This window comes from Drosophila kikkawai, chromosome 3R (assembly GCF_030179895.1).
Source record: "Drosophila kikkawai strain 14028-0561.14 chromosome 3R, DkikHiC1v2, whole genome shotgun sequence".
Lineage (NCBI taxonomy): Eukaryota > Metazoa > Arthropoda > Insecta > Diptera > Drosophilidae > Drosophila > Drosophila kikkawai.
In genome coordinates, this window is record NC_091731.1 from 26095822 (window position 1) to 26109002 (window position 13181).

The window sequence follows — 13181 nt, forward strand, 5'->3', positions numbered from 1 at the left end:
AAAAAAAATTGGGTTTTCAATATAGAAATAATCCGCCATTAAAATACTCTTACAAGATTTGTATATAATTGTTATATAGAATTTATTGTACCGCCGTTCTCGGCGCGCGTTATCTCCAGCAGGTGAATGGTGTGCCCGCCCATAAACTCCAGCAGATCCACGCCCGACTCCTTTCCAATGTCGTCCATGCTGATGGGCAGCGCCTGCAGCTTCCACTTCTTGAGCAGCGCCTCAATTGACCAGTCGGCGCTCCGCTCCTGATACGTGAATATAAACTTGGCACCGGCATTCCGCTCCAGCAGAAAGGCCACTGTGACCACGATGTCCTCGAACACGCTCGGATCGTAGAAGCAGTCTGCAGCGATGATTAGGTCCAGCGGCGGCAGTCGGAACACGCTGTTTAGCAAGAGGCCCCAGCTCAAGCCTACCACATCAATGTCCACGCCCGGCTGCAGCTGGTTAGCCAGGCAAGACTTCCGGATGTGGGCCAGCGACTTGGGCAGGATGCAGTTGTCAGTCAGCACCACTTGAGCTCGGCACTTGGCGGCGAGGATGCCGGGCAGAGCGGTACCGCTACCCAGCTCAAGGATGCGCTTACCGGCCAGAGTCTGGCGACGCTCCCACAGAAAGTGGGCCAGCACCGGGGCACAGGGCCACGTGTAGAAGGAGTATGCTCCCTGAAGCAGCTGTGGAACGTGGGATCACTCGTTAGATGCTGCGGGATAAGCATCTGGGGAATATCACATGCTCACCTCGGGTATTTTGATCTCCAGGCGTTCGGCAGGTGATCCGCTGCTGAAGACAAACTTGCGGATGTGCTCGGCCGTGGCGGTGGCCACAATATCGTTGTCCTCGCTGCCGCTCTTCATGTGGAAACGCATTGTAGCTCGGGCATGCAGGAATAGTTCTTTTTTCTTTTAACTATTGCTATTTTTCCAGTTTTCAGTTTTTGTTTACAACCTGTTTGAATAGAGATGGCACTTTATGTTTATAAACTCTGTGTCTTTACCGATCAGATTATGGTCACACTGAATCTTTAAAGAAATGGAAACAAATCGATGACACTTTCCTATTAATAAATAAAGTATTTCCAAGATTGAAACGATGTCTAAGGAAAAATAAGGAAAGCTATATTAAAATTATAATACATATATGATAATGAAGCAACTCAATGTTTTATTTTTATAAGTTTATTTTTGTTTGCCAAAAAATATCGATATCGATTCATGTGTTGATATATTATCCCATCTCTACAAAGGTTTGGATTCTCCCGGGATGGAAGGTTTCGTTACGATCGAAAGGTGCTGCGTAAATTAAAATGATCGGTAAAATGGAGTCCTGGGGGAACTGGCTGCTGTGCGGCGAACTGGGCCAGGGCGGATTCGGCAAGGTGCACCACTGGCGGCACCTGAGCGGGGGCCAGGAAATCGGTGAGCTATAAACAACTTTGTGGTGCGCACACCGACGCACTTGTATACTGTATATGGAAATGCTTTTCCCTGTGTTGGGGATCTCGTGTGCGATTCCGAGAAATAGGGCTGATGCAAGCGCTTTTCCGCTGCTGCACTGATAGGAAGGCAGACCACCCGCTCGCCTTTGCCGTGTGTGTGGTCCCTCCGGATGTGATAGCCGTAGCTCGAAGCTTATAGGCTACAGCTTGTAGCTGACTCAGCCGAGAGGCAGATTGCGTCGCAGATACTAAAACCCCTTTTTGTTTGTTGATCTTCCACCGCCATAAACACCAGCCACCAAACACATTAAGGATTTGAATTCGCTGAGCGCCGATCAGCAGATAAAGCTCAGCGAGCGCTGGAATATGGAGTACAACTGGACGCGTGAGTTCCAGCAGCTGCCGCACATTGTGGCCGGCGTGATCTTAGACGAATTGGACCCGGCCTTCAGGGACTTCCTCAATGGCAGGCACATTGCCAAGCTGCCGGTCATCGTGCTGGAGTACTGCAATGGGGGCGACGTGCGCAAGCGGCTGCAGAGTCCGGAGAATGCCAACGGTCTGGTGGAGTTTGAGGTGCGCGAGATCTTGGCGGCTCTGCGCCTGGCAGTTCACTTCCTGCACTCGAAGTGTGGAGTCTGCCACCGTGACTTGAAGCCGGATAACATTGTGATCCAGCGCGGAGCCGACGGGAAGAAGGTGTACAAGCTAACCGACTTTGGCTTGGCACGAGGCACCCCCGAGAAAACGATCTTGCAGAGCGTGGTGGGAACGCGAAACTACTTTGCCCCCGAGGTGGTGGTGTCGGGCATTTACAACAAGGCTGTGGACTACTGGTCGCTGGGCATCATCGCTTACGAGGTGGCCATAGGCGAGCTGCCCTTCATACCGCACCAGACGCCGAAGAATATCATTATGAGTCTTGAAAAAAAGCCCAGAGAGGTCATTGCCATTACAGAGGACCATGCGGACCCCAGTCGCTTCATAAACCAAAAACATTTGCCTAACGAGCATCATCTGTCTCGTCCCTGGGCGGAGAAATTCACTGAGTGGCTCCGCCTGCCACTGGACAGTGACCAAAAGAGACGTGGGCAACTGGCATCTGATGAAGTACAATCAGTTCCAGTCGTATTCTCCGCACTTGACAAGTTGCTTCAGATCAAGGTGCTTACCATTTTTTCGGTAAACTCCAGCAAACTTCTAGAGTACGCCGTTACTGACGACATGACTAAAGAGCGCCTGATTGGAGTGATAGCTCGGGACACGGAAATGGCTATCGAGGATGTTTACCTGGTGCTGCCCACTTTTCACCCGCACAAGAAGATCACGCCCAGCACCAAGCCCATCGATCTCTATGTAGAGGAGTGGAGGGATACCAGCAAGGATACGCGTAAATGGACAAAGCGCAGCACTCCCCCAGTGATGGTGTATGTGTTTCAGGGCAAAAACACGAAGTACAGCGTCTCTGAGCCTGTTTTCACGACGCTGATGCTAAAATGTAATACGCCAAAGTTCAAGTCGGAGGAAAGGTGGCTGCTTAAGCGCCTGGCTCTGGACATGCACTGCGTAATCAGCAAGGAGCAGGCGAAGGTGGAGATGTTTCTCTCTGGAATCAACGAGCATGCTCTAGTGCTGGAAGACGAAATAATCGCTAGTCCCTTTAAGGATATGATAAACAAACAGTTGCTGACCACTGCCTCCGTCTTTGACCAACTGCAGGGACTTCGAACAGAAGCCAAAACAGAAAGTCCGTCCATTCAGGTAGCTATTGAGCCCCGTCCGTATTTGTAACTCAATTTAATCCCATTTTCTTTCAGCTCAACGACTCTGCAGAGTGGGAGAAGCTCAAGGCTAGCTATGAAGTCATTATAGATAGTGCCAACAAGCTCCTGGCCCACTTCGACTCCTGCTTGCGACAAGCCCGGAACAAGGTGAATGTCACCAAGCAGCTACTGCAGGACTATGGCGAAAAAGATATATTCCATGTGTAAGTCTAAAGGGGTCAGCAGAAAATCATCAACTAATTTGCCATCTAACTTGTATCCTGCAGCAATGGATTTCAGCGGCAGTACTTGCGCAATGGTGGGAGTATTTCCCTCGGAGAGTTCAGGGAAGCGGCCAAGGAGTTTGGTAAAACATATCAGAAGCTCCACATCGACGGGCCATTGGTAAAGGAGGCCAAGATGATAGATACCCTTCACCTGCATTTTGCTGCAGGCAGGTCGGCGGTCCCGACTGCCTTGGAGAAATTTGAGCACATTAAGAGCGATATTTCCAAGCTGCTTTTGAAGATGCTCAAATCCGCAGCATTTCCTCCAATGGTGTCGCCGATCCCGATATCTGTCGCTCCGCCGGCGATGCTTCAGCTGAGCGACGAAATGAGCCGACTGACTATGGGTACCGGGCATCCCAGTTCGGATCCATTTGATTCTCTAACCACAAACAGCGTTATCGCCGAGGCTGAACGAATTAGTAAGATGTAAGTTAAACCTTTTCTGCACTTTAACTGTTGAATCGCGAAATAATCTCTGGGTATTTCAGGCTGCAGACTGAGATGGAAGTCGATCCTGCCTAGTGTCCCCCTGTTCGCTTCAGAACATGTGCCTTAATTTAATCGAAATACACATAACGATTTTTTATTTATTTTTTTATACATAATTTTAGTTTGTTATCACCCATTTAACGAATGATGATTTGTCTCTCTTGAAGGACTTCCCAAAAACTTAATTTCTCAAATTCGCACAGAAGTGTGTGTTTATTTGTTTCATTTTTGTTTTGTTTTAAGTTTTGCATGTTATTGTATTCTCAGTGGAATTAAACAAAAATCTGTTTAAGTTTGATTGTTTTCTTTTTATTTAACTTTGCATATTGCAAACAAATGACGGCAGACGAAAATTGTTTTCAGTTTGGCCAGAACGATTGGAGCAGCCGTTAAATTGATATTGCCTGCTTTCCAGATGGCCATACAATTAATTATAGTATCAATTATCCCAGTATATAATGTATTGTGTCGAATTTATAGTTTATAGAAAGGCTGTTTATAAAACACATTTGTGGTAAAACAAAGACTTATTTCAAATTGGGACCCTAAAAAAATAAAGGGAAAAAAAATAGATGAAAAATTTAATAAAAATATAATAAATTGTCGTGTCTTTATTGATATATACTTTAATTTATTCTATAATTCGAAGCAGGCCTAGTTCAGGGAAAATAAAAACTGCGAGGTATATGTATTTACCACACAAATGGACGGCTGTATATAGTAGTCAAGTGGAGTGGGTAACAGCTTGGCTTGGTCAATTGAAGCAAAACTGCTGAGGACTGCAATGTCACGAGAAAGTGCTCAAGCGGCAGAACCGAGAATGCGTCAGCTTCTGGCACAGACTTGGCTATAAAAGCTAGCGGCGCAGCTTGGCAGCAAACACAATTCGCTTGATATCGCCCGCAATCAGAACAAAAAAAGCGGAATGGATCGAAACTTCATAATAAGACTGATGCTCCTGTTAGGAGTTGCCCTACAGGGGGAGTCGGCAAAATTACGTGAGTAAAATCGAGGATTTTGATTCCAAAATTTAGTTTTGTAATATCCTTGTAGCATCATTCCTGAAGGTATGCTATCGCGATTCCCCCAATTTGAACACTTGCGCCCGGCAATCCTTTGAGGCTCTGCGACCGCGTCTGATGGAGGGAATTCCCGAGCTGTTTATACCCTCCATGGAGCCGCTGGTGGTGCCTCAGGTGAAAATGGACCAGGACTCGGGTGCCATCTACCTGCACTCCGTGTACCGTAACGTCAAGGTGACGGGGATCTCCAAGCACTCGGTGAACGAGCTGCGCTTGGAACCATCAAAGCTCAAGTTCATAGTGTCTCTGACCTTCCCCAAACTGCATATGGAGTCGGCGTACAGCATTAAGGTCAGTAGGGAAGTAGGAAGGCAGACCGCACTTCCAGGAAGCAAAGCTTTAATAAAACTGATTATTTTAGGGTAAAATTATGATGATGCCGCTGCTGGGCGATGGCCACTGCCAGGTGGATTTGAGTAAGATACTCTCAAGACATAAAAATGAACAAAGATTAATACCATCGCTTCTTTACAGTAAATATCACAATGCGCACGGAGCTCATAGGACAGGAGTATCAGAAGGACGGTGCCAACTATTTGAAGATGAACGAGGTTAATGTCAAGTACGAGTTGTCCGACGTGAAAATCCACCTGGACAACCTGTTCAACGGCGACAAGGCGCTGGGTGATCGGATGAACGAGTTCCTCAACGAGAACTGGAAGGCTCTGGCCGAGGAAGTACGTCCCCTGATGACCAGAGCCCTCAAGGACATCCTGAGCTCCTCCGTAGATAAGCTGTTCTCATCCTTCAGCTACGATGTTCTGCTGCCCAAGGGCAAGGGTAAATAAGCAGAAAGCACCACCCATTCCAACTTAATTATTTAATTGTAGTTCAAAAATTAGCCTAGACATAAGCACACAATTAAAGGTGAAATAAATTATGAATATAATACATAAACGGCGGACGAAATCCCGAGGATCACTAGATCAGCCACAGCTTGGTGGGCATCTTAGAAAAGACGTTGTTCCACAGTCCGTGGAAAATGTCGGCCAGTCCCAGCTCCAAGTCCGGGCGTAGCTCGGCTATGACCTCGTTGCCGTTTTGGTTAAGGAACGAGTTAATTGAGGCCGCCAGGATGTCGTTGCCGTTGAAGAGATTCTTCAAATGGATACGCATGGCGCCCACCTCGAAGCCCACCTTCATCTCGTCGATGTGGATGATCTCATCGCCCGTACGGGTCTCGTTCCGAAGGGAGATCCTTGTGTAGACAGTGGTATGCACGTTTTTCAGCGCCATGGCCACATCCCCATTACCGACCAGAGGCAGCAGCAGGATATTTCCCTTCAGGTTGTACTTAGCCCGGATACGGAGCCTTGGCAGTTCCAGCTCGAAGTTCAGCAGCCGCCGCTCTAGATCCAAGCTGAATCGTTTCATTAAAAAAAAATTAAAATAAATATAAAAAGTATGTACAGAATATCTTGAAAGTCTAATTCCGATTTAATCTAATTACCTGGCTCTTCGCACAGTAGCGTTAGACGGTCCGCGGATTATCAGATTCTGGAATCCGCCCGATAGCACCAGATTTCCACTGCCCTTCGAGACGGATACCTGATCAATGTTCAGGGGTTCAAAGCTTTTCACGCCGATTTCGGGAATGCCAGCGGCCAGAGCAGGAAAGCATCCCTCGAAGAGCTGCCGGAAGCACTTGTTCTCGTTTGGATTGGAGCGCTTGCACGTCTGTAGCCATGGAGCTGCGTTACAAGAGGTAGGGTATATTTAATTCGATATCTTTAATTTTAATTATTTTTTGGAATGGATTTCAGTGACACTTTTATAAGGCAGACTGCAACTACTCTTATATAACGTATTATGACATTTCTTATTATTTAACACGGAATATCCTTGTTGCTTAAAACATCCTTGTGGATCTAGCCTGGGCTGTGGCTACTTACGCCTCTCCTGCAATGGAAGTTTGTCGTTTACAATCTCCCGCGTATAGGCCCCGGAGCCTGGTGTCACCAAAACAGCGGATATAAGGCCTATGCTAATGGCCAACTTCCAGTATGTTGTGGCGAACATGTTTATAAAAATCCGAAATCCTTGAGGAGACACTTAATTCGCGGTTTTATATCTGGTATGCGTTGCGCGTGACTGTTGGCGACGATGGCTGGAGCCCAAGTGCCTCGACCGATGAGTGAAATGTCGGACGAAACCGTCGAAGGCAATGACAATAGTTGGCTCTTTCGTTTGCCTCTTTTGCGTCCAGTTTTTTTTTTCATACTCTTTTTGCCCGAACTGAGGCTATGAATTCCGCAATTTTTTAACTGGCGGCGCCTCTTACCCGCTTACACCCGCTAACCCGCTTGTGGCTTGCCAGCTGACCACGAGAAAAATGTTGAAAAATGGGTTTTCAGATGCGCTGCAATTACAGCGAGGAGTTTAGGTATCCATCTAGCATTAAATCATACCTTTTGATAATTTTTAAATAATTCTTAATGGGTATGGTTGGTAGCTCTGCATTCATTGAATTATTCTCATGTACTAAATTGTACTAAAAATCTATTATTTTTTAAAAAACTTAAAATGGGAAAGGTTTCTAACAAATTTCTAATTTATTTGAAGGCAATTTTTTAAGATTTTCAACTCATTTAGTTTGTTTATAAGTTGCCTGAAAGGGATTTTTGTTACGTCTCTTACAAATTACAGTTTACAATTTCTGTTTACACAAGTAGAAAATAAAATAAAATAAAATAAACCAATAAAATAACAATTAAGACACTTAATTAGCAGCTGGAACATACAGCTACAGCTAAATGGTACTTAATATTCAAATTATTTTTACTTATTACTACAAATAGTAGCCCCAATTTTCCAAATGTAGCGCATGAGGCCGCTCCACTTGACCGAATATTTGTAATGTCTTATTTGTTGTATTGATATTTGGACTTTTATGCCGCTTTTTTAATTTTACTTTCGTTCGATGCACAAACGCCACCGCTTCCAGCTTGTTTATATTTATGGACGTTGCGCCACACACACCACATACTCCAGCATGTGTGCCACGAAGAGGGGAGGAACGGGTCCGCTCCCGAAGTCCGCCTGGCCTGCTTCCAGTTCCACCGAAGTTCCCTCCGAAGCTGTTCACCTGTTGACTACTTCTGGTATTACGCAGACGCGGCCCGACCGCAGCGGGAGCTGGAGTTGGAGTTGGGGTGGGGCAGCGGCTGCCTTGCCACTTCATTGTCACGGGTGTTGTTCGGTTTGCTTGCTCTTCGTGCTCCAATGCCTCGGGCCACAGAGACTTACATATGGCTGTATGTAGTGTTTCCCTCAGGCGGGTGTCTCGTGCTGTCGGGTTGTAAGTCTCTGTTACGCAGTCGCCGCAATTAATATGGGGGCCTAGTGGTGGCCCGGGTGATCCGTGAGCGAGTGTTTTACACCAAGATAAGCCCACTCTTTCGGATATATTGGTTACAGTTAAATTTTCAAAACCATTCTCTACTCAGAACTCGGTCAGATATAATGGAATATAAATGTATCTTTAAGATACTTTACATAAAAGTTACTGTTAAATCGACTTGGAGGGGGCATATTATATATAAAATATATAACATTAAAGACTCTGAGTAATATCTTAAGATACAATTAAGTTTAAAGTTATTTTAGACTTTTAAAGGGAGTTCCCCCTTGTACTTCTTCTCACGCTTTCATCGCCAACACTCGTTTGTCTCGTTTGGCTGTCACTTAATTGCCGCAGTTTACGAAAACATGAATATGCAAATTGGGGCTTCGGCGGTTATGTGACTTATAATTTTTCTTTTTTACAATAATTATAATCTTTCTCCCGCGGGGGTCGCCGCATTTCAATGTTGCATGTTGCGACAATGCCATCCCAGCCAGCGAAGACTCAGCCAGCAATCCTCATGTTCATCTGTTGTTTTTTGTTTTGGCCAAAAAGTCGCGTGCGGAAACTACCAAAATTACGCCGGACAGCGATGGGGATTGCGTTATCTTTAATAGCTGCTTCCTCGCCCCGACTGGCCCCAAGATGAGAGCTGGAGTCCCGCGGAGGAGGGTGAACAGCTGTCGAACCGTCGCCGCCGCCTGAAATTGCGCAACTTTTGGCTCGATTCATTTACAAGCATTTTATAATTATTTTTTTGCCGCTAAACAAACGAGTTTAATGTTCGCTATTTTTGATTTGGTTTGCTTTCGTCCCAGCTCATGTATTATTGGCGTTTATTTTCACACTTGCCATTGCATTCCTCGATTCCAGTCCTTTCTTTATTTTCTTTTTTTTTTGTTGCTGCACTTTCAAGTGATGCAATCACCCCGAAACTTCATCTCTTTTTGCCTCACTTTTTGCAATGTCATAAAAGTATAAAAAAAAAACACACAAATAATGGAAGGGCCTTTCCCACTGTGCGCTCGCTTGGATCAGGCCCAACCGCAATCCGGGCCTGGTCACGTGCAATTGGAGCCAAGAGTTCAATAGCTTCGATGGGGACTTTTTCAATTTGGATCTTAACATGCAGATCACGCCTCTATTTGGGTTTCAGGCGCCATCACCAGCCCCAGCTCTGGCATTGACCGAATAACCCGACTTCGCGACAATATCGAGTATTGTGAAAAGAGCTAGTAAACTGTAGGGCTTATTTTTATGGCCAATAAATATTCCTTTATAGTCTCGTAATTGATTCTCACCGTGTAAGTTGGTTAGCTTATGGTATAACAATTAATTTATGTGATCTTGTTTTGAATTTATCTTTAACGATTTTACACAGTGGCGCTAAAAGGTAGTATACCTGAACAGGTAAAATTGGTGAAACGTAAATAGTAGAGGCCGCTTTGGTTTTTGGTAAAATATTTGTATTGTATGTATTAAGTAGGAACTCTGACTTGACACACACAAAACAAGAAAGAAAGCTAACTTTGGCCAGCCAAAGTTTGTATACCCTTGCAGGTAACAATTAAAATATATCATAACTAAGCCAAAAATGCATTAATTTCGATTCGGAAAGCAGTTTTGTGTTAGTTTTTAGTAATTTAAAAAAACTGCATACCAAATTTAAAATTTTAAGAAATCAACATTTTTGGCAATTTTTGCTAATTTTAATGATGTAACCCCTTATCAAATTTCGCAAAATTGGCCAAAAAATCAATTTCTTCCGGACATGTCTAGAAAGATTCTCCTGTTGATGCTGATCAAGAATATATATGGTTTATGGGGTCGGAAATGATTCCTTGGCTTAGAAAAATATTATTTTGTATTATAAAATCGGATTTTTTATATTAAACAAGAAAGGAAGCTAACTTCGGCACGCCGAAGTTTGTATACCCTTGCAGATATTATTTTATTACATTTTAACTATACTTATTATGTTTACAGTTTGATAGTTACAGTTACATTCCTAGCTTTACATTTTCTCAACATCTACCGATCGCTTCTATGGCAGCTATATGATATAGTTGTCCGATTTTCATAAAATTTATACCAAAATTCTAAAATAATAACAACAGCTTATATATATATTTTCGTACTTATTTTATTGAGTAAGCCATGGGGTTTATAAAGGTGTTATTGGGTCAAAGACTAACTTTGGATTAACTTTGAGTGTATATTATATTTGATAAACAAGAAGATAAGCTTTGGCATATCTTGCAATTCAGCCCAAAAGATGCGCCACTATTGCTTATTTTTTAAGAGCATACTTTCAGTCAGAAGTTGATTTCCCAGTGAAGGAGTCATTTTTAAATTTTTTTTTCAGATTTTTTATATTTTTTAGAATTTTTTTTTAGAATTTGTTAAATTTTTTTAAATGTTGTAACTGCCAAATTTGAATTTGAATTTACCTGTCAAATTTGAATTTAACGACGATCAGTTTCAGTGTGCCCAGGTGCAGTAGTAAAATAATACCTAAATATGGATTCAAAGGGTTTGAGTCTCCGCTAACTTGCGCCGGCTCCTAAATGGTTTGAAACTTGGACTTTTTATAACAGTTTTCAGTCGCTTGCTGCTGATTTCTGTTCGCCTGGTACCCCAATTTGGACAACGGGCAATTTGCATGGAAATTTTTGCTCACTTGCATGAGTGATGCTCATCTGCATCAGTGATGCTCATCTGGCTATATTTCAATATTGGAGGTCAATAAAGTCGGGCTTAATGTCAGTGATGCGCATGCGCATCAGTGATGCTCATCTAGCTATTTTTTTGCATTATTGGTAGAAAATTGCATCTCACTAGCTGCCAGTGATGAGCATCACTGATGGAAGTGAGCATCACCGATGGAAGTGAGCATCACTGATGGAAGTGAGCATCACTGATGGAAGTGAGCATCACTGATGGAAGTGAGCATCACTGATGGATGTGAGCATCACTGTTGGAAGTGAGCATCACTGTTGGAAGTGAGCATCACTGTTGGAAGTGAGCATCACTGTTGGAAGTGAGCATCACTGTTGGAAGTGAGCATCACTGTTGGAAGTGAGCATCACTGTTGGAAGTGAGCATCACTGAAGGAAGTGAGCATCACTGATGGAAGTGAGCATCACTGTTGGAAGTGAGCATCACTGATGGAAGTGAGCATCACTGATGGAAGTGAGCATCACTGATGGAAGTGAGCATCACTGATGGAAGTGAGCATCACTGATGGAAGTGAGCATCACTGATGGAAGTGAGCAAAACTTTCATTCCGCTTTCCAAACTGGGGTAACAGGCGAACAGAAACCAGCAGCAAGCAACTGAAAACTGGTATAAACTGTTATAAAAACATTTAGGCAAAAATAATCATTGGTATAAACTGTTATATTTCATTTTATGCATTTATACCTATTTGTTGCCGACAACAACAGCTTGATGGCAACAACAACCTTTTTACAACAACATCCCTACAGCAGCCCATCCAAATTTTCGAACATTTCCATGCAAATTGCCCGTTTCCCAAATTGGGGTACCAGGCGAACAGAAACCAGCAGCAAGCAACTGAAAACTGGTATAAACTGTTATAAAAAGTCCGAGTTTCAAACCATTTATGAGCCGGCGCAAGTTAGCGGAGACTCAAACCTTTTGAATCTATATTTAGGTGTTATTTAACAACTGCACCTGGGCACACTGAAACTGATCGTCGTTCAATTCAAATTTGACAGTTAAATTCAAATTCAAATTTGGCAGTTACATTAAAAAAAATGTAACAAATTCTAAAAAAAAAATCTAAAAAATATAAAAAATCTGAAAAAAAATTTAAAAATTCAGGCAAAATTTTAAGAATTCAGAAAAGATTAAAATATTTAGAAAAAAATTTTTAATTTAGAAAAATTGTTAGACATCCGAAAAAAATGTTTAAAATTCAGAAAAAAAATTAAAAATTTAGATTTGGCTTTCAAAATAATTAGATTTTTCCCCAAACGATCCCAAACAAATGCCGCCTTTACCAAACAATTGCACATTGAATTCACCATCTTTTATTGATTCATATTTGTGTGTTCCATCAATTACATTTACATATTTAAATTGTATTTATAAATATTTTAATTATTTACGCCTTCTGCAGGCTTTCATATAGCCCGGAGCCAAGATCCGATCACCGTCCTCCACTGCCATCCGGTTGAGGTCTGTCCAGCCATCTGCTCGTTCCTCCAGCTTCATCTCTGACAATCCTAAAATTATATAAAATTACTTTATAGGGTGGGAAAGGTTGCAAACTTCTGACTGAAATTATAATACCCTGCAAGGGTATAAAAACTTCTTGATTTTTTTAAATTAAAAATATCATAACTCCGCCAAAAGAGCATTAATTTAAAATCGGTTCTGTTTCAAGATTTTCTACAGTTAATAAATCTGCATACTTCATTTAATTCATTCATTTAAAATTTTGAAAATTCAATTTTTTATGAAAATCAAAAATTTGAATGATGTAACACCCCTTATAAAATTTTGCAAAAATGGCTAAAAAATCGATTTCTTCCTGACATATCTAGAAAGATTCCCCTGTTAATGCTGATCAAGAATATATATACTTTATAGGGTCGGAAACGTCTCCTTCACTGCATTGCAAACTTCTTACTGAAATTATAATACCCTGCAAGGGTATAAAAACCAAGTAGACAGATATTCTTTAAATAATGTTTTAAATATATGAAAAGTTAAGCTATTAAAAAATAATTTCCACGG

General features: G+C 42.6%; 4 protein-coding genes across 4 annotated transcripts; 2 read left to right on the forward strand and 2 right to left on the reverse strand.

Annotated features, from left to right (window-relative positions):
- Window positions 1–57: 57 nt before the first annotated feature.
- Window positions 58–1000, reverse strand: LOC108081101 (histone-arginine methyltransferase METTL23). Its single transcript, XM_017176097.3, has 2 exons — window positions 753–1000; window positions 58–686 (listed from the first exon to the last, which is right to left on the reverse strand). The coding sequence occupies exons 1-2, from the start codon at window positions 879–881 to the stop codon at window positions 72–74; spliced, it is 744 nt and encodes a 247-aa protein (XP_017031586.1). The 5' UTR covers window positions 882–1000; the 3' UTR covers window positions 58–71.
- A 245-nt stretch (window positions 1001–1245) lies between these two features.
- On the forward strand, window positions 1246–4290 carry IKKbeta (I-kappaB kinase beta). The gene is made up of 5 exons (XM_017176312.3): window positions 1246–1430; window positions 1746–3211; window positions 3268–3437; window positions 3501–3929; window positions 3992–4290. Exons 1-5 carry the CDS (start codon window positions 1319–1321, stop codon window positions 4023–4025), a joined length of 2211 nt encoding a protein of 736 aa, XP_017031801.1. The 5' UTR covers window positions 1246–1318; the 3' UTR covers window positions 4026–4290.
- Window positions 4291–4842: 552 nt separating this feature from the next.
- On the forward strand, window positions 4843–5971 carry Jhbp5 (Juvenile hormone binding protein 5). Its single transcript, XM_017175823.3, has 4 exons — window positions 4843–4990; window positions 5046–5365; window positions 5436–5490; window positions 5549–5971. Exons 1-4 carry the CDS (start codon window positions 4918–4920, stop codon window positions 5860–5862), a joined length of 762 nt encoding a protein of 253 aa, XP_017031312.1. The 5' UTR covers window positions 4843–4917; the 3' UTR covers window positions 5863–5971.
- A 5-nt stretch (window positions 5972–5976) lies between these two features.
- Jhbp4 (Juvenile hormone binding protein 4) lies at window positions 5977–7469 on the reverse strand. Its single transcript, XM_017175821.3, has 3 exons — window positions 6967–7469; window positions 6525–6765; window positions 5977–6434 (listed from the first exon to the last, which is right to left on the reverse strand). Exons 1-3 carry the CDS (start codon window positions 7091–7093, stop codon window positions 5996–5998), a joined length of 807 nt encoding a protein of 268 aa, XP_017031310.1. The 5' UTR covers window positions 7094–7469; the 3' UTR covers window positions 5977–5995.
- Between the last annotated feature and the right edge of the window lie 5712 nt (window positions 7470–13181).